Below are 18,895 nucleotides of genomic sequence, written 5' to 3' on the forward strand. Positions count from 1 at the left end.
CACACTTTGAGCGCACAGTTATCATGACATCCTGATCCCTGTCTACGTATTCCATCAGATTAAGTCTCAGTTTCAGTCAAGTGTCAAAAAAGAAATGAAACAGATAGAAGTAAATATGTCTGGTGCTCTCCTCTCTCTCTCTCTCTCCTATACTTCCTTCTCCCGTTCCTCTCCTCCCACGTTTATTTCATCTGAGTCCTTTTCATCCACCTCCATATGCTCCAGTGTGAGACAGGAAGATACAGCGGGGAAGGTGGATGGGGACTCGGTATGTTCTCTGAACCAGGTGCGTTTTGCCATTTCCCTGATTAAAGGGAATTATGACAGAATTACGCTGTGAGGACAAACGTGTTGGGGGAGAGGCACACGTGAAAGGCCATCATGCTGTCGACCAACAGTCTGTGATGAAAAGCCCCAAAATCCAGCTGGTTTAAAATTGCCCTGGATGCAAAACCCTGGGATCTGTATTTATCTGGAGAATTATCCAGGTTCCACAAGCACAGTTTTACCAGTAAAAAAATTAAAGAAAGTCCACAATTAACTGCTGGGAAATCTAGAAATAACTGCATTACCAATCTGATATTAATCTCAACGGATGGAAGGATTTAACAGCTGAGGCCAAACCACGCTGTGCTGCTTCAGCCATTTCCCCTCTTTCCTCATTAAAGTCTACCTTCCTCTGTCTCTCCACCACCAGCAGGGTAATCCTGACTTCTTTATCCAGGCGATAGTCATCTCTGTCTGGGCCCTCAGGGCAGCGACAGAGGGTGGAGGGACAACAAGGTGTCCCTGCTGACAAAGATGCATTAAGACAGGGGATGAGTCACCCAATCTGCCGAGCGCATCTCCCTGCCAGCAAAGGGGGTTCCTCCATACCTCTGTTTTCTCCCTCACTGCAGTCAGCTCCCTCCCTCCCACGTTCTACTGCCTCTCCTCACCCCTCCTCTCTCGCTCTGTATGATCTGGGGGGGGGGGTGAGGAATCCGCCAACAACACAACACCGGAGCAGGATGCCAATAGATCGGAAGCACCGTGTGTCTATAAATATTCTTGACTACAGCTATGTGCATTCTGTCTGGCATCTTATTATTCTCTTAGTGTGACAATCTGCAGTATCTTTACCTTGTTTCCCTGTGTATTACCGAGCTTTGTGTATCAATCCGCCAGCTATCGCCGCGCTTCTGTGCAAATCTAACATTCACCAAAAGTCTAATTGTGCACCAAAAACCTGGAAAATTGCTTTCAAACGAGTGCAAGTTATATTCTATCAGGAAACATTTCCAAACAGCAGAGGAAACGTTTCTCAAAACAATATAAACCCATAGATTCCTCAGATCTCAGATGACCACCCCGTGCTGACAGCATCCCGCTCCAATCCACTTCCTCTGATTCCGGCTAACAAGCTCACACGTCAGTCAAACTGTACTTTTTTTTTACAGCAGCCAGTCACCTTATTGATTTCTATTCCTCTGGATACTTTGAGAATTTTTTTTTAATGGCCATTCTGAGCCCAACGCCGTAGACATCTAGACAAGGCTTAATGGCGCAGTGTTTTATGGTACGCCCCCACAGAAGAGCCTGCCAGAGCAACTTGCACAGCTCAACATCACACGAAAGACTGAACCTGCAAAATAACATTGCGGCAAAGCAGAGAAGTGGGTATTTGTGTCAGCCACTGTTATAGCTGTTTGTATTTTTTTTAAGTATTGTGGACACACAGGTAATGATTATTCCTGTGAAGGTGGATTTTGAATATGAAATTGGTGATTGTGTTTTTGTGTGTTCACAAACAGGATCTTTTCGTTTACCTAGGAAGGTGTTGGAGATGAATTCGGACACCTGATTCCCAGACCGACTCATCTCAGATAGGTGCGTCAACTCCCGATTCAACATTCTCTTGAACTGCAAGAGAGAGAGGAGGAGGGAGGGAGGGAGAGAGAGAGAGAGTGAGAAAACATGTTGTCATTTCCACAGAGGGAAAACCTGGGAGAAATTAATGGTACATGATTCCATGGAAAGTACAACAGTGCCCAGTTTCCCTCCACCAGATCCAGAATATTATTCAATTACTGCGTACAATCTTATTTCCCCCTCCATTTTCCCTTTAATTAAGTGTGGATCATTATTTGTGCCACCAGTGGGGAGGCCATCACATTTTAATAACCCTCAATTCACTATTTTATTACGCTGAATCACATTTTTGGGGTTTTACTTGCGTCAGTGTGCAAGAATCTCAATGATGTCAAGAGGAAAATCTGCACACTGCTCCCCGCATTCCCCTTCGTACCCACATTTCTGCTGATTTCCATGTGTATTCTCATATTATAGATATATGGGACAGATAATGGGGACAGATTTGACAGTACACAGAGATCCAGGCACTGCAGTGTAGCAGCTGTCTATGACAGGCTGATGCATGCGCGTGCACACACATACACACATACAAACAGACACACGGCTCTGCAGAAGGCTCAAGATGGAGCCTGAGCCACAGAACACCATTCTGTCAGACCCCCTCATCCTCCCCAGCATGAAGGAAATATTTCTTGGTGCAATTACACAAACAGAATATTCTGAAAAGCTGCACAACAACAACAGATCATATGAAAATGGTTCATTTCTGCAGAAACAGCTTGTGATAAAACAGCAACGCATCTCAGAGAGGTGCAATGAAACGAGTGCGGTATCCCGACGAGCTACGTAGATAAGCGCCACACACCTTAATGTAACCCCAAGACACCGACAGCAGGTAATTGGCTTCAGGCATTTTGGACCCGGTTTTCTCGTTCCCACACAAAGCCAGAACTGTAATCCAATGGGGGAAAAAAAAGAACAGAGGCAGATGAACAGGATTCTTTTCCGATGCCCAAAAAAAATCCCCTCTTCTCTCCTCTTGCGTTTCTCTTCTCAGCAGCTAAGAGAGCAGCTCGATGACGTCTCACTCTCCCTCTCAGCAGCAGAAAAGGGCCAGCTCTGAGGCTCCATGCCTGGGGACGGAAGGACGGATGGATGCAGGGGACAAGCGGGCGCAGTGGCCAGGCTCGGCGAGGAGGAGGAGGAGGAGGAGATCCAGCAGGGCTCGGTGGATCGGCTGGAGCAGCAGCAGCTGAAGCCGTGAGCTGGGGACTCTCAGCACACTGATGAATAATGGAGAAGGAGCGAGGAAGGGAGGAGGGGAAAAAAACCAGTGATGGAGACGGGAGGAGGAGGGAGTGAGGCAGCGATGCTCATCTGACTGGAGGGGGGGTTCCTCCGCTGGATTTGTCTTGCTTCGCTGCTCGCACTGATGTAGCGCTCACGCCCCCTCCTACCCTGCTCCTCTCTCTCTCTCTCTCTCCATGTTCCTCCATGTTCCTCCCATCTTTCATTCCCTCCCTCATCCATCTCTTTTTCCCCTGCTGTAATCTGCCAGCCATAGCAACACTATTCAGAACACATGATTTGACAGAAAGTGGGGAGAAGGGGGGAACCCTGATTACAGCTTTCCATCAGTGTAGTGAAGGGAGTGATTGATATTTGATATCCACACATGGATTCCAGATGTAACTCTTTAATTTTCCAGCTGTGCAAGTGCTGCGGATAAATCCTCTTCAATTTCCAGCCCCTGTAATTACCTCTGAAAGTGTTTTTTTTCTTTTTTGTGAAGGAATGTCATCGAGCCTCCCCTCCTCAGTGAGACAATGAGGCCTGAGGATGTTTTGAGGAACCACAATTGCAGTGGCAGTATTTCTATCGGCCATTATCTCTATAATCATCCGCTCCTCTCCCGCTCTCCAGTCGTCTCCTGACATCCCCGAGTGCAGCAGCCATTGTGGGCAACTCAAAAGCCTGTTCATTATACGCATCCCATAATAATATTAGATGCTGTCAGGGTGTCTGTGGAAGACTATTTTTAAACAGCTGAGAGACGACCAGAGAGGGGGAAGAAAAGAAGGGAGGGAGAGAGAGAAAAGGAGGGATGGGAGATAATTGCATCCTTCCCCAATTTAGATGACACCAGCCCACGGTTTCTCTTACCGCCTGAGCGTGAGTGTGTGTGTGTTTGTGTGTGTGTGTGTGTGTGTACACACCAATTACCAGAACACCCCAACGCCATAGCAACAGCATCAGTCAGCCAGTGTATGGTTGTTGGGAGAGGAGGAGATAGGAGAGGAGATAGGAGAGGAGGCTTCCCCTTTTCCTTCCCAGGCAGACATGTGGTGCAGCTGCTGAGCTGTCACAAGGACGCGGCACGCCACACACATCGCCTTCGCTCATCCACCAATGCCCCCCCTCCTTCCTTCCCTTCCCTCCCTCCCTCCCTCCCTCCCCCTGCTCCATCTCTCCCTCACTCTCCACCACTTACATGTCAATTTCTCTCCTGGCTGCCACTGCCTCAGTCATCAATCTCTCTGTCTGCCTGGCTCCCTGGCAGAATCAATGGGCTGTCCTTGGAGCAGGTGTTGATACTGCTGCAGTGTACAAGGCTCGGGCCACCTGACTGGAATATACTGTAACATCAGTGCCACTGGCCTGTATCGAGGAGGGCTCGTGCATTTGCTTTTTTGTCAATCGTCACGACTCTGTCTGGTGAAGCAGTCGAGCTGCAATTGCCTCCGCTAATAAGAAAATGTCCACAGCTCTGATCACTGCAGAGCGTCAAACCACGGGGAGCTGTAAACAGAAGCTCCCCGACCATTCAAGCCCAATATACAGTTGGGAAAAGATGAGGGGACGATCAAAGCTTCCCTGAGAGGATCCCGGATTATCCTCCCACTGAGGGAAAGAACCAGAAGAAGGGAGGCGGGACGCAGGAGAGGACGGGAACAAATAAATAAATAAATGCAAAAACAAGGGGGAGAGAGGGGAAGGGAAGCTCTTTATATAATAGCTCGCTGCATAATATATAAAGAAACCTAAAATGACAGCGGGGGATGTCTCTGTGCGATGTGTCGAACAGCTATATGCTTCCCCCGGAGGCTAAAAGAAAAGCCTCAGCGCACACCAACAGCAGCAGCCTACAGATTCCATTATCTGCATTCAAGCCCAGTTTATGGTGACATGGCACATGCTCATATGTTTCAGGCAGTGTGTGTTTCCCATGTTTTTACTCACTCAGGAGCTAAAGGCAGCCCAACACCATGAGACAGGCGTAGTATCAGCCTATTAGAGCTCTGTGGGTACCTCTTTTTTTTTACATATTTTTTACATATCCACATGAAAGATGTGGATATTATTCTGTTACTCTATTATTTTTACATCCCTCCATCCTCTGGCATCTTTTCTTATTTTCTTTTTCTGTGTCACTACCTGCCATTCATCATTTCTACCCTGCCCTCTTTTATTTATCTTTCCCACATCCTCCCTCTTTTGCCCCACTTTCATTCACTCATATTCCCATCCTTTCGTTCTTTTGTCTTTTAGCTCCTTAACTACATCTCCTAACCTCTCACATCCCCCTTTCTCTCTCTCTCGGCTTGCAGGGGTTGTGTTGTTTCAGCAGAGAGCTGCAGTGACAGAGGCAGTGGATGTGAATGGAGCCTGTGGTAGTTCATCGTGAGAAAGAGAGAGAGAGAGAAGGGGGCGGGGGGGGACACAACGCTGAGCCTCCTCCATTCAGGCGTGATCCTATCGGACAGCTCACTGCGGAGGGCGGTCAGGCGGACAGGTAGGCAGGAAGGCAGACACGGAGTTTCCCTCCGACACGTGACTCTGATGTTTTGCACTCACAGCAACACGCCTCTGTTATCTGACCATGCAGCCACGATGCATCAAGCTGTATTTACTGTCATTTTTAATGCTGATTCTCATGTTTGATCTACGCATTAACACGATAATAATGGTAATTTTTATGATGAGCATATTGTCTTTTTTATAAATTATACGGAGCATTACTGATTTACTTTCTTGGATCGATTTTCTGTGTCCTTGCCACTGTTAGAAATACTTAAAATTGCCTAAAACATCATGTAAGGCCTGAATCCCAGCACCAGCTTCTTCCCCTCAGAATGAAGTTGTGCCTTTGAGCCACAAGTGGGCGCTCTATGCTCAGCGTGCCGTGTTCAGAGAACAGTGACCCTGTGACCCTGCAGTGACAGAACATACAACTGCAACAGGGGCTTTGACTATATATCAACTTCCTTTGCCACATATGAAAACATACAATTTCAAAATTTGATAAATAATAAAAATTTACCCAAACAACTATGTAGTGACAACAAAGACTAGAAACTTTCACTAAACTGAATCTCTGTTTCCAAGAAAGTATGAAAATCAAATGATGAAATCTCGTCTTTGCATTTTTTAGTCTCACCCATTCGCACAGCGCTTGTTCTGTACATATAGAGATGAACCACTTCTCTGACACTCACTCACTCAAAAGCCTATGGTTCATCATCAGGGGCTTTTTGATTCAGCCTTTTGCCCAATGACACAGTGGACAAGAGGAACCATCGACCTGCCGACTCGGCGGCTGTGGCTCTACATACATCATACATCATACACACAGTATACGTCGCTGCTGGCTGACTTATGCACTCAGGTTTTCTTTTGCAGATGTTGCAAGGTGGCGACGTGTGTGTTAAGACTTGCTGTGACATAACTGCAATAATAATAATCAGGAACTCTACCTACGTATGACCTGTGCGTGTAGGGTAGGGGTATAGACGACTCAGAGCAGCCTCTCACTTCCTCTTACTCACGCACTCATGCTTATGTGTCTGCATGAGAAGGCATGGATTCATGTAAATGTGTCTCTGAAGCTTGGAAGTATTGAAAAAAAAAAACAGGAGGCAGAAACTGAAGGAGAAATGCGTAAGTGTGAGCGATTTCTCAGCTGAGTGAATCATTCCCATCACACCCAGCATCGCTGGAGTCTGATGTGGTCTGCAACACCGCATTTGTCTGGATGAGAGCAGTTAACAGGCTGCACGGCCGCTGCTTCAAACCAAAAGTCAAATACCGCAGCGTTTTAACAGAAGTCATGTACGTATGCAAGAAGTCACAGAATGATTTATGGGACTCTCTACATCCCCTGTTTGAACGGACCGACCTTGGAGCAGCACCAAACCACATCACAGCTCCAGAAACTCTCTCTTCCCCCTGCGTGACCCGAGTGTTTGGACTCAGCCAGAACATGGGAGAAAAAAAAAGAAAAGCTCTCTCGAGGCATTTGTTCTTAAAAAGCTCACGTATCAGCTTCCTTGTGTGAATCCACAGTCACTTTACTTATTACCCACCAACTTGATTATACACAAGATTCTTCTGAGACCAGAGAAAGACAAACAAACATGCTCATTTCTCTAAAAGGACTTTTTCTCGCCTGTTCCTTTGCTAAGCCGTTCCACCAAGTACCAGCTAGTCGTGCATGATTTATAACTTGAGGAAATCAGTTTGTTCCAAGGAGAACAAAACAGCATCTGCAATGAAATGTCCCCATAACTTAGTCTAAGACTTTTAAAGGCACATTAACTGACACTCGAAACACAACATGGAGATACGGAGACAAGACTGCAAGATCAGCACTGAGTTTAACTCAGATGTTTGAGAAAACATCTGTGTATTGGTGTTTTAACTGCAAAAGATCTATATACAGCTTCGTATTCAAGGATGTAAAAAAAATTCTCAAAAGTAGAATTCATGCACCAGTCTCGTGTTGCTCAAAGTTTAAAAAAATATAGTTACAAATTTATAGAATTGTTTTTACAGCTCCAGAAACTAAACATCACACACTTGCCAAAGGCAGAAAACCACATGTTCACAATGCGATTTAATGATAAATCTTAACCACAGGAAGTATCTGTTGAAAATGTCAACGACAACACATGAAAGTCCCATCATGTTGAAGCACGGCACAAAAGTTAAGCACCCCGAAGCCAGCACCGGACAGTCCATGTTCAGGACACCAGAACAAGTCAGAACTTGAGTAGAAACTCTATCAAACTCACCTTCCTCCAGCCATTCAACTTCCCCAGTTTCCTCTCTTTCTTGTCAAAGCAGCAGGCTCCCATGTTTTCTGAGTTCAGAGCAGAGGGCTTCTGTCTGTTTTAAGTGTCTGTCTCAGTCTGACTACAGCATGAGTAAAAGGACCAAGCTTCGGCTCTGACGCTGGGAAACGCCACAGCTCCAGTGACTCACTTTGGGCTGTGAGGTCTGACTAGGCTTTACCTCACACCCTGTGTGTGTGTGTGTGTGTGTGTGTGTGTGTAGCAATGGCTGAGAGAAAGAGAGGGAGAGACACACACACACACACACTTCTTCATGGGGGTAGTCCCGCCTCCTGCCTCTTCTTAGTCCTGCAGCTGCAGTCACAGCCCAGAGGTTCACTGTCAATATGGCAATGATCATTTTGGTGACTACAACGTTTCCTGTTACATGAATGTGATGGATTTCCTTGAACTTCAATTACAAAAATGAATAAGTGGAATTTGTTGAGATAAACAATGTTCAGGAGTTTGCTGGTAGTCTGGGCTGCTTTATTCTCATGTTTTATTTATGCATGACTGTGTATTAAAGGTCTGAAGCATAATACATCAACAAATGGTCTTGTGTGACATATTTCTATTCTGTTCATACAACACATGTAGTCTTAAGAAAAAGCCCAAGGTTTAAGGTTTTAAATGAGGCTGCAACTAACTTATTTTATTGACCGATTGATCAGCTGATTCATTTTTGGATTTATTTTGGCTTTAAAATTTCAATTAAAGTGAATAATGCCAATAACGGTTTCTCAGAGCCCAAAGAAATTATTTAAAATGTCTTTAGAGATGCAATTATAGTTGATCAGTCAATGTAAATATATGGAATCTGTAACTATTGAGAGTTCATGAATTATTTAAGTAATCTTTAAATCAAAAATACAAAATATACATCGGTTCCAGGTTCTCATATTCAAGAATTTGTGTTTTTTGGGGGCTGACGTGATGGTAAATTAAATTATTTGGGCGTTGCAGACTGTTGGTTGGACAAGACGTTTGATGATGTTACCAGGAACTGAATTAGATTTCTGATGCTTTACTGATCAAATCAAGAAAATAACCGTTAGTTGCAGCTCTAAAATGTCTTGTACAACCCCAAACCTCTAATAAAAGTATGTACACAAGAGAAAAGCAGCAGATCTTCACACTTTAAAAGCTCTTGTACCTACTGCTCATCTCTGCTCTCGAATTTACAGTCCACAATTCAGATAAATTCCTGATGTAATAATATCAAACGCAGAAAATCTTTATATTTCCGAAGCTGGTAAATGTCACAAACAATCATCCAAACCCCCGTTGACACATTGTTCACTCAACAGAAGACGTACAGTCTCCACACGGACGCAGATACTCCAGCTCCAAACAGGCCTTGACCCGTGTCTGCAGCTACACACAACACAGAGGACAGTCACGTACTGTAAGTCCTCAGCAGCGGCAGCCCCCTGCACTTCACCTCGGAGGTACGACAGCAGCTTCTCCAGTTACACCTCCCGCCTACTCGAGTTTCACGCTCCTGCTTGAATAACAGATTTTCCATCCTAAATACAACAGGTAGTCGGGGGGGGGGGTCACATTAGCTGATTGGCACGCTCCTGTTAATGGAGCCGGGCCGAGAGTCGTGGCCCACATGACAAAGGGGCAGCGGTTGTGTAATGTTATAGTTTACTGTCAAAACAGGCTGAGGACTAAGATAGGTCAGATGTCAGTGGGATTAACCTGCTGTGGGTATGTGCAGACTCGTACACAAACAAACGCACACCAGACAGACACGTCTGATTCCTTATCAATGTCCTATCCGCTGATGGTTACGTGTCCGGACGCACACGCCATCCACACGCCAATGTCACATCAGCGAGAGAGGGTCACACAATACGCACACACCGCGCCACCCGATACACTTCACTGTGCATCGGTCACATCCAGCTCTGTTGTTTAGTTCTCACTAAAACTCAATTATTTACATTCATCAATTAGCTTTTTGAAATATCTGACCAAGAATAAAACATAAATCTCCCATAATAATGTGTCACACAGAATTTAATGTGAGATAAAACATTAAAAAGGTGCAATTAAGTGCCGACTTCTGAGCTTTACATGTCAACTTTTTGATCAACGTCGATCTGCTGAAGTGAAATTTAAAGTCTAACACAGTATTTTCTGGAAAGCACAAGTCTCCTTTAGTTATTCTATTATTGAGATATTTAGGAATTTCTCAAAGCTCGCGGCTCCTGAAATGAATCATCACCTGCAGATACATTTTCACGCAATCCTGACAGTTTTCTCTGGGATTGTGAAAGTACAGTTTCCAGTAAGATCCCAGTAAGCTCACAAATGACGGTGGATATATGGGCGGCCGTGGATCATGAAGTAGAACGGGTCCTCCACCGTTTAGAAGGACAGTGGTTCAATCCCCGGCTCCTCGAGTTCATGTGGATCAATCCCCAGCATGCCTTGTGTCCTTGGGCAAACCTAAATTGACGCAGTAGTGTGTGTGAATACTGCTCGGTAGAAAAAAGCGCTGTGTTTTCAAGCAGTGAGTGAATATGACTTGCACTGTACTTGTCTTGAAAAACAAGTGGGTACGTTTCTTACTGTGTGGGGAAACCTTGGGCTCTATTGTGACCATCTAAGTGTATGTGCTGTGTAGCATATGCAAGGTACTTTAAAATCCAGGTAAATGTGCACTTTGGCGGATTTGTATCATAATGGCCGGTTTGCCAGGTGGCGAGTGAAACACGTTTGCTCGTGCACAAAGTAAAAGCACAGGAGCCGATCATCTGTGTGCGGCAGAGTGAACACACACGTGCACCCTCCTATGCAGGAGCTTGAAATAACCAAACCAGGTCTGTTGGTCAAGATAGCGATCGCTTTCCGCTGCATCAAGATAGCACCGTGCCGACAATGCACCTGACCACACCAACAACAACCAACAAACCCCCCGTGGACGCTCAAATTAGCTCAAGTGCATTTTATATTTAAGGAACAAGTGCACTGGACCAGAAAATGACAATGGTCTGAAACAAACAGAGACACACTTTACGTCAAGAGTAAGATGGAGCCGATAGTCTCGTTCTGCTTGGACTTACTCACATTGTCCTCCTTCTATTTACTCTCTGTCTCTTCTGTTCTTTTGTCCTTTAAGGCCTTCTGTCATTGTCCATCTTTTTAAAAGAAAAATGTTTAACAGTTTTTATTCTGCGTTCCAGTCGTTCTCCTTCGTCTTAACGGAAACCAGTCCAGCTGGGTGTGTGTCGACATGACGACAGCACTGGGATGAATTAATGCAACCGTTAACCAGTGATGGGACGTCTATTGTCGTCTGGAGAGAGAGAGAGAGAGCAGTGGACCAGGAAGGAGACAGGAAGAGAGAGTCACTCTGCGCGCTCTCACACACACACACACACACACACACACACATCCTCTCTCTTCCGCTGTACTTTATTGTGTTTGACCCTCTGCAGGACCACTTGCATCCTGTTGTCCGGTTTTATGAGAAATAACAAGCTTTTCCTCTCGGCTCACTCAAACAAACAGTTTTCAGTCTCTCAGACGCAGCTGCCGCTCCGCACCATACGGCAGCATGACGTGGTTTTTACTGCCACAAGCAAAACATACAAACACTTTACTACTCAACATTTTGAGTCAACAAAAAAAAGCTGAAATCAGGAGACTGAACCTTCCTCTATAGCAGCGTATTGACTACTTTTAATTAAGTTAAATCTGCAACAAAGATGGCAACGCATCCGTCTTCCGTGTAATAAAAGAGCAGCATATACGGTGCCACCACAAAAATTTGTCTCAGCCCAGGCCCAACAGTCTCCTTAAATTACATCAAGCTGCAGCAAATTGCACAAACGCAGATATCACATCCCTAAATGTGAGTTTTTCATTAAGATCCATGAAAACGTCATGTATCCATCCGCTGATCCTGATCCAAATTGAATCAGTTGTTCCTTGACCCATACCACATCCTTCCACCAAGTTTCATGGTAATCCTTTTTTGTGTAATGCTGCCAACTAACATACAAACAAACCCGCATGGAAATGTAGCCTGCTTGTTGGAGTCTTAGATACATGCACAGATCAGTTGTTGCAGTGCAAAGACGAAGAAAACCGAAATACAAAGCTGAACATTACTCAGCACCAGCTTCTGTCAATGAGCAGCACAGTTGTTACTTGTGTCCAGAACCAGGATATGCACCTTGGTGGGTCTCACACACACCGACTGTACAGTAGAAACAGAAAAACCACTGGACGATGAAAAGTTGAAAGATGAAAAAAAAGGTCCAAGAGAGAAAAACACACATTTTCCTTTTGTCAGAAACATTAATGCTTGAAATAAAGTTCTGCGTTTGAGGAGAAATGAGCCGACATGCAGGCCGCCTTGATCATCAGTGAACGCTCATGCACACTCTGCTTCCTGCTGCAGGCCACAACCCTAACTCCTCCTTCTTACTGTACATGTTTAGACTATTAATACCGTTGACTTTGTTTGGGTCATGTCCTGCTCGGCCGCAGTATCTCTGGATTCTGTACATTCACATGTTCATTTGGGGAATTCATTCTCCAAGCAGCTGCTCGGGTTTCTCCCTCACAGAGCAAGAACCTTTAGAACAGCTGCAAAAAAAGAAACTCAGTTCCTTCTCAAAAGTTTCTCTCAGTGAAGTAAAGTGAAGGCGACATTGTGCTTTTTTCCACACAAACAGTCAAAGATGCAGCCTGTCCTACCTTGTTAGAGGCCATGTCGCTGACGGAGCGGTAGGTCTGGATGGTCTCCAGCTGGTCCAGACACCAGTCCAACTCCTCCATCGTCTCCGTGGCCAGCTTCTGGTACGCCTCATCTGTCAACAAGCAGCCAGCACACAGAGACACACAGTCAGAACAGACGGTGCACATGGAGCTGCCCTGCCACTCCCAGGCGACATCCACCCACGGGTCCCGCTCGTGGAGCCTGCTGCCGCTGCCGCCGCCGCTGCTGCAGAGGAGGGGGAGAGGCTGGAGGTGGCACCCGGCTGCAGCGCGCCCTCGTCATGAGGAGATGTAGCCGCGGGTGAGCTGGAGGGAGTCGCAGCTGTCAGAGGGAAGCTGGGCCCTAAGCTCACACACTTTTCTCTTAGTGGATGCATGTGTTTGTGTGCGTGACCCCTCCACCCAATAGGCCTTTGCTCATTTACCCCCAAGTTTAGGAAACCAGACACCACCCCCTCCCCTCTCATCGCAACACACAGACTTTACCCCACTTCAGCGAGCAGACACCTTTAGATCTACCCACACACACACACACACACACACGTATATACACACATCTTATCACATTTAATCCAGAGTTTTGTGCTAACTTTGAATCACCTGCTGTCTCTGACACACACATACAGTACATGGGCAGATAACACAGATTAGTTTCCATTATTTAAACACTGCAATCACTTCTGATGGTTGACAAAAGACAGATGAGAGATAAGTTCAATGAGATGTGATTCTGTGGACAAATCCACTTGTTTATCTGACAAAGGCCCGATCACAAACAGTACAGTCACAGAACTAAAGGAACTGACGAATGTGTTTACTGTACCAGAATCATATTTCCAGATTGACCATTAAGCAACAGCCAGGGGGGGGGTAAGATATCACCGGATTCTTTACCGTCATGTCTTTGTAATACATTGGTGATTGTTTTTTTAATCTATTCGTTATTTTGTCAATGAAATGTCAGAACATTTTAAATCATAAGTCACAAGGTGACGTCTTCAACTTTTTGTTTTGTTTTACCGTCAGACAAAAAAAAAAAACATTTTAACAAGAAAAGTCTTCACACAGTTTGACATTTTTTCCTTTAAACAGAAAAGGTCAAAATATTGGTTTTCTAACAGATTAATTAAAAAGTTAGAGGTTCATAGCCTCTTAAATATGAACTTCTTTCATTCTGGACTACTGTGGAAACACGCTGTTGCAACATGGTGGGCCCTCTCCTGACACACATGAATGCCATATAATTAAGGATTTTACAGAGATCCCCTTAAATCCTACACTTGTACACAAATGGGGCCAAATATTATTGAATAAAATAAAAGGAGTGCGCAAAAAAGGTTTGGTACCTTGTGCTTATAAAGCAGCATATTTAAGATTTAAAAAAGACGTCAAAGACCAAAAAACTTTGTCATAGTTCGTGATTTTCTGAGGAACCTTCACCTTAAATTTGTTTGCAGAATAACAATAATTCTGTGCATGAGCAGTTAAAAAGAAAAGAAAGTGTGTTGAAACCGCTACTGACATTTGTCTTGCAAGAACTCGTTTTTCAACCGTGCTCCTGCGGTTAAACTGTGTTTTTCAAACAACTGCAATTGTGCGTCAAGGTTGGAGTGACTCCGTGTTGGAAAGCAGAGGGGGTGTGTGATGAGGTTGGACTAACACACACACACACACACACACACATATATACATACACAACACAACGTCTGCTGCCCTTAGTATCGTGTGTACTCCAGGTCTCCTAGCTGCAGAGCACAACATGGCAGCAGGGTGTGCACTGCGGCGACCTTAGCGCGGCCACGTAGAATGTGTCCCCCGCTCTGATCTCCTCGCCATCAAAGACACGGGCCTGTTTGCTCTCCCAAACATGAGAGGCACCTGGCACTCTGCCCACGGCCGGCCCTCGCTCTGATGAGGGGAGTGAGAGACAGAGAGGGAGTGTGTGTGTGTGTGTGTGTGTGTGTGTGTGTGTGTGTGTGTGTGTCTGATGTTGAAACGGCTTGCACTCGTTTGAGATTTTTTTCTTTCCAGTATTCCCAACACATTTGAGGTGGTTTGTGTTTTTAGTGGAGCACAGAAAGGCCCTTGTCCCTTTAACAGTTCTCTCGCATGAACTTTTAAACTCTTGTGACAGCGAGAGTTTAAAACTGATGAGACGTTTCTACAGCCGTGCTCTTTGTTGTTTTAGAGGTATTTTGTCTTCCTCTGCAAAAGTCGAATAAAAGAACTTCACTGTAGTTTATGCAATATACAAAAAAGGGATTATAACAACACTTATGATCTGTAAATTGTAGTTTTGTGGCGGGTGTCGTTTCAGTATATTCAATATATTATTCAATATAAGAAATAAATGCACCAGCATTATCATAGACTCATGTTTGGGGGCGTCCGTGGCTCCAGAAGTTACGTCTTTGATTTTCTGTACAAACAGTGTGAAGTGACTTCTTACTGGACTTCTAAGCATCTGCATGAAACATCTAAGTGGCTGATGAGTTAGAAAAGATCACATTTTGGATGAAGATCAACGGTACGGGACTTCAGATACGTTCTAAAAAATAAGGAAGCATTTTTAATGAGAAATATCCAATCACAAAGGTTCAGATTCTGCACCGCTCACAGTCCACAGCAGCTGAAGATTAAGCCTCGAAGAGCCGGATAATACACTGAGCAGTTTAAATCAGTTCACATTTGGACTTTTGAGTAAAGTTCGATGGTTGTAGCTACAATAGCTCAGTGTTTCTGTAAGTAGAAGTTTTTTTTGATGAGTGGGTCAACATTTTGTTAGTTTAAAAAATGCTGATTCGTCGCTCTGAGTTTGTTTGCAGGGCTGAAAGGGATCAACACACTGTGAGTCTCACACGGGGCCCCCACAAGCACACAGGGTACGAGACACACTCCTGCCAATGGTTTCACATTATCCCAGTGATCTGCAGGCCCTTGTAATGAGCCATACGAAGAAGACAGTAAACACACTGGATTCAAAAGACTCTGATTTGCACATCTGTCCGGAACAGTCCCGGCCTGTGATCTCGTATTTGGAACCACTCGCCATATGCGACCAAACGGACAGAAAAAGACGACTTCTCAGAAATTTGGAGAAAAATGAAGTGGGTTACAGATGACGATAGTGGGGCGCAGATGTGATCCACACATGCATGTATTTACTTGTGCATGTGTGTGGCAGAGAAGATGCATCGGGGGGGAAAAAACTGAAATGCCAGATTGATGGTTTGAGCCCGTAACCGCTTTCATGACTTTGATTTTTGAAAACACAGAAATGGGTACAGAGCCCTAAAATCTGGTTTAGTGACTCTGGACCTAAAACTGGTCACGGGGCCAACTCCTTGTGGGTCCCCACACACTAAATCTCAGCTCTAGGTAGGTGCCAGAGCCACTTAACTATAACGCTTGTATAACAGTTTGACTCTGATCCCTGCCCTGCTGGGGCGCAGGGCCAATACCACCAGTGTTTACTCCAGTGCTGGACCCAGTTTACCACCAGACAAATAAAAGGCAAAGATTTATGCGATTACCATTGAAGCAATTGACTTCGACTCAGTCATTTCTGAGTTAAACTTAATATTAAATACTTCAGAGGAAATGGGGGATGCAAATGAGGAAAAAGTTAATGCCCATCCGATGCCCAAATCATGCTCATCCGTTTCCAGCGTATATAAAACAGAGGGTGTTTAGAAAGTATAATGACACATACATGTTGAACTATTTCCTCTGGTTTTAAAAGAAGACATGTTATGCTGCATACCAGCAGCTACTTTAGCTACAGCAGATTGCACTGTGCATTGTCACAGCTTCAAACTGACCAAGAGAAGCAGCATTCATAAGTCAAATGTCTACTGAGACACACACACACACACACACACACACACACACACACACACACACACACACACACACACACACACACACACACACACACACACACACACACACACACACACACACACACACACACACACACACACACACACACACACACACACACACACACACACACACACACACACACACACAAGGGGATTTCCACTGCCTCTGCCCTGGCCTTTCTGATGAGCACTCAGACCAACTGTGGTCTTAGACTCAGATTCACATGTACAATCCACACACTCGCACATACACAAATCGTCCAAATATACACCAACTGTAATTCATCATCACTGCACTCACACACAAACATGTACTCGCCAGTCGAGGGAGTCTCACCCTTGGTTCAGTAGCTTCGCTCGTACAGAAACATACAATATTACCTACACCGACGAAGTTAACACAACCATTATTAACAGCAAAAATATGTGCTTGAGGCATTTGTCTTGGATTTTTGGTTCCTGTTATCTTATATGTGAGTTTGTGTTGAAAGACCTGCCAGTTTATTGAAACAGGTCTTTATTACAGTGTCCTCTCTTCACACCCAAAGGCTTCTACATATACACATCAGGTTGAGTCCACAGGACATCAGACCAGAGGAGTTGAACCTGTGTGCATTTGAATATGTGTGTGTGTGCATCTGTCATCCTGTCGTGGGGATAGGGTCAGCTTCCTGCCTGTGATGTGATGGTAGATGCAGCAGAGCAGGAGGGCTGCAGCAGCCTTATCAGCAGCAGTAATCTATACGGTTAAATCATCAGAGCAGACGACGACTGAAGGCACAAACAACACACGCTCATAAACATGCAGGACACGAGGTCGGCGGCGGACAATCTCCCGTTTTCCTCCCATGCAAATTTCTGCTCGCACTTTATTGACCGAGCATTCATCATGTAAACATCCAGCTTTTGATGGGTGACGTGCTGCATTTCCAGTGAACCGCCACCAACAGACCACACACATAAAGAGAAACCAAACTTTGACGTGGGTCAACTGGCAGCAGTGCGGAGAGAGAGAGGGAGAGAGAGAGAGAGAGAGAGAGAGAGAGAGAGAGAGAGAGAGAGAGAGAGAGAGAGAGGAGGTGGGGGGGGAGACATTTCTTAATGGCATCTCTTGCTTTACAAGAAACAGAGAGGAGTTGATCAGAAACCCTCCGTGCGGTTACACAACACTTCCTAACAGGGAGGGCTCTAGTGAGGCCGCTCTGCCGCCGCTCTTCCACTCCTTACAAGCTGAATTATGACTTCACATGCACAACATTGCAAAATCAATCACTGATGAGTATTTCCAAAAGAGGGGAAGAAGGGTGGTGGTGGAGTTTGTGGTTTTGCGATCATGTTATGTGGCGCTGCAGCGTTGGTTGATTAAAACGTTTGAGCGAGCCAGGCTCTGAGAAGTGACAAAATGACATCATGGGTCTGTTTTTGGTTAAGAGTTCATTTACCCGAATTATGTGGCGGCGGCATTAAAAAAAATGATGTCTCAATAGATGGTATCAGGATTTTGTTGGCCTCCGGTGGTGAATAAAAGGGAAATAATGAGTGGACATTCTGTTGCAATGGAGGATTCACATATGGTTTCGCCACGTACACATCCGCAGCTTCAATGGTGATAGAACGGATGAATTTCTCATTCTGGTACGCAGTGTCGGGAAAACACTCTGGGGACATATTCATCTGGTGACCTCCCCAGACGCGGTCACTAGCAGATTTTCGCAAAAATTCTGCTGTGTTGAAATGGTCAAATTAGGCTGAGACGAACTGTTTCAAGAACTCGTTTTGTCACCATTCACGTCTCTGTTGTGTCAGAATTACAAGTTTATATATTTGCTCTCTGTCCCTGACACAGAAAAAAAAACTAGAAGCAAAGATTTCTGCTTTAGACACTTAAACAGCCAGTACAGGGTTGGATTTAAGTCAATGAAGCTGAAATCTCAAATAGCACTGTTCTCTGGTAACTAAAATATTATATTTTATAACTACCCTAAACCCTAAAAAAAATGAATATCTTAAACAAGAAAAAATTCATATGACATATGAAACAAAACATCAATAAATGTAATGTAATTATAAAAACCCAAGTCAAAATGAATTTGGTTGACTCTGCAGGCCAGGAGCAGGGGATCGGTTTTCAACCCTGTGCTGGATGCCTGACATCCGGTGGTGATGGTCGATCTGACTACGACATACGGTCAATGTCGTGACTGGTTGACCTGTAGTGAACCTGCGGTGAAATCCATGTTGTCATGACGTGTTTGAGGAAAAGAAAGGGACAGTGGGACAAAGAGCGCTGCATATAGCTCTACAATG

At 44.9% G+C, this 18,895-nt stretch overlaps 1 protein-coding gene across 5 annotated transcripts in view; it reads right to left on the minus strand.

The window, feature by feature from the left end:
* The window catches only part of pde4ba (phosphodiesterase 4B, cAMP-specific a), a 149,715-nt gene that overhangs the window by 7,721 nt on the left and 123,099 nt on the right, over positions 1 to 18,895 (minus strand). For 3 of the 5 annotated variants that reach the window (XM_035175942.2, XM_035175943.2, XM_035175944.2), the window contains 2 exons: positions 12,684 to 12,796; positions 1,809 to 1,902 (listed from right to left, as the gene is read on the minus strand). In XM_035175942.2, coding sequence (XP_035031833.1) covers positions 1,809 to 1,902; positions 12,684 to 12,796 — 207 coding nt within the window. Of the gene's footprint in view, positions 1 to 1,808; positions 1,903 to 2,719; positions 3,276 to 7,925; positions 8,177 to 12,683; positions 12,797 to 18,895 lie in introns of those variants that run through there. The other 2 variants (XM_035175947.2, XM_035175948.2) reach the window with 2 other exon arrangements.

Source organism: Hippoglossus stenolepis, chromosome 14 (assembly GCF_022539355.2).
Source record: "Hippoglossus stenolepis isolate QCI-W04-F060 chromosome 14, HSTE1.2, whole genome shotgun sequence".
NCBI classification, from domain to species: Eukaryota; Metazoa; Chordata; class Actinopteri; order Pleuronectiformes; family Pleuronectidae; genus Hippoglossus; species Hippoglossus stenolepis.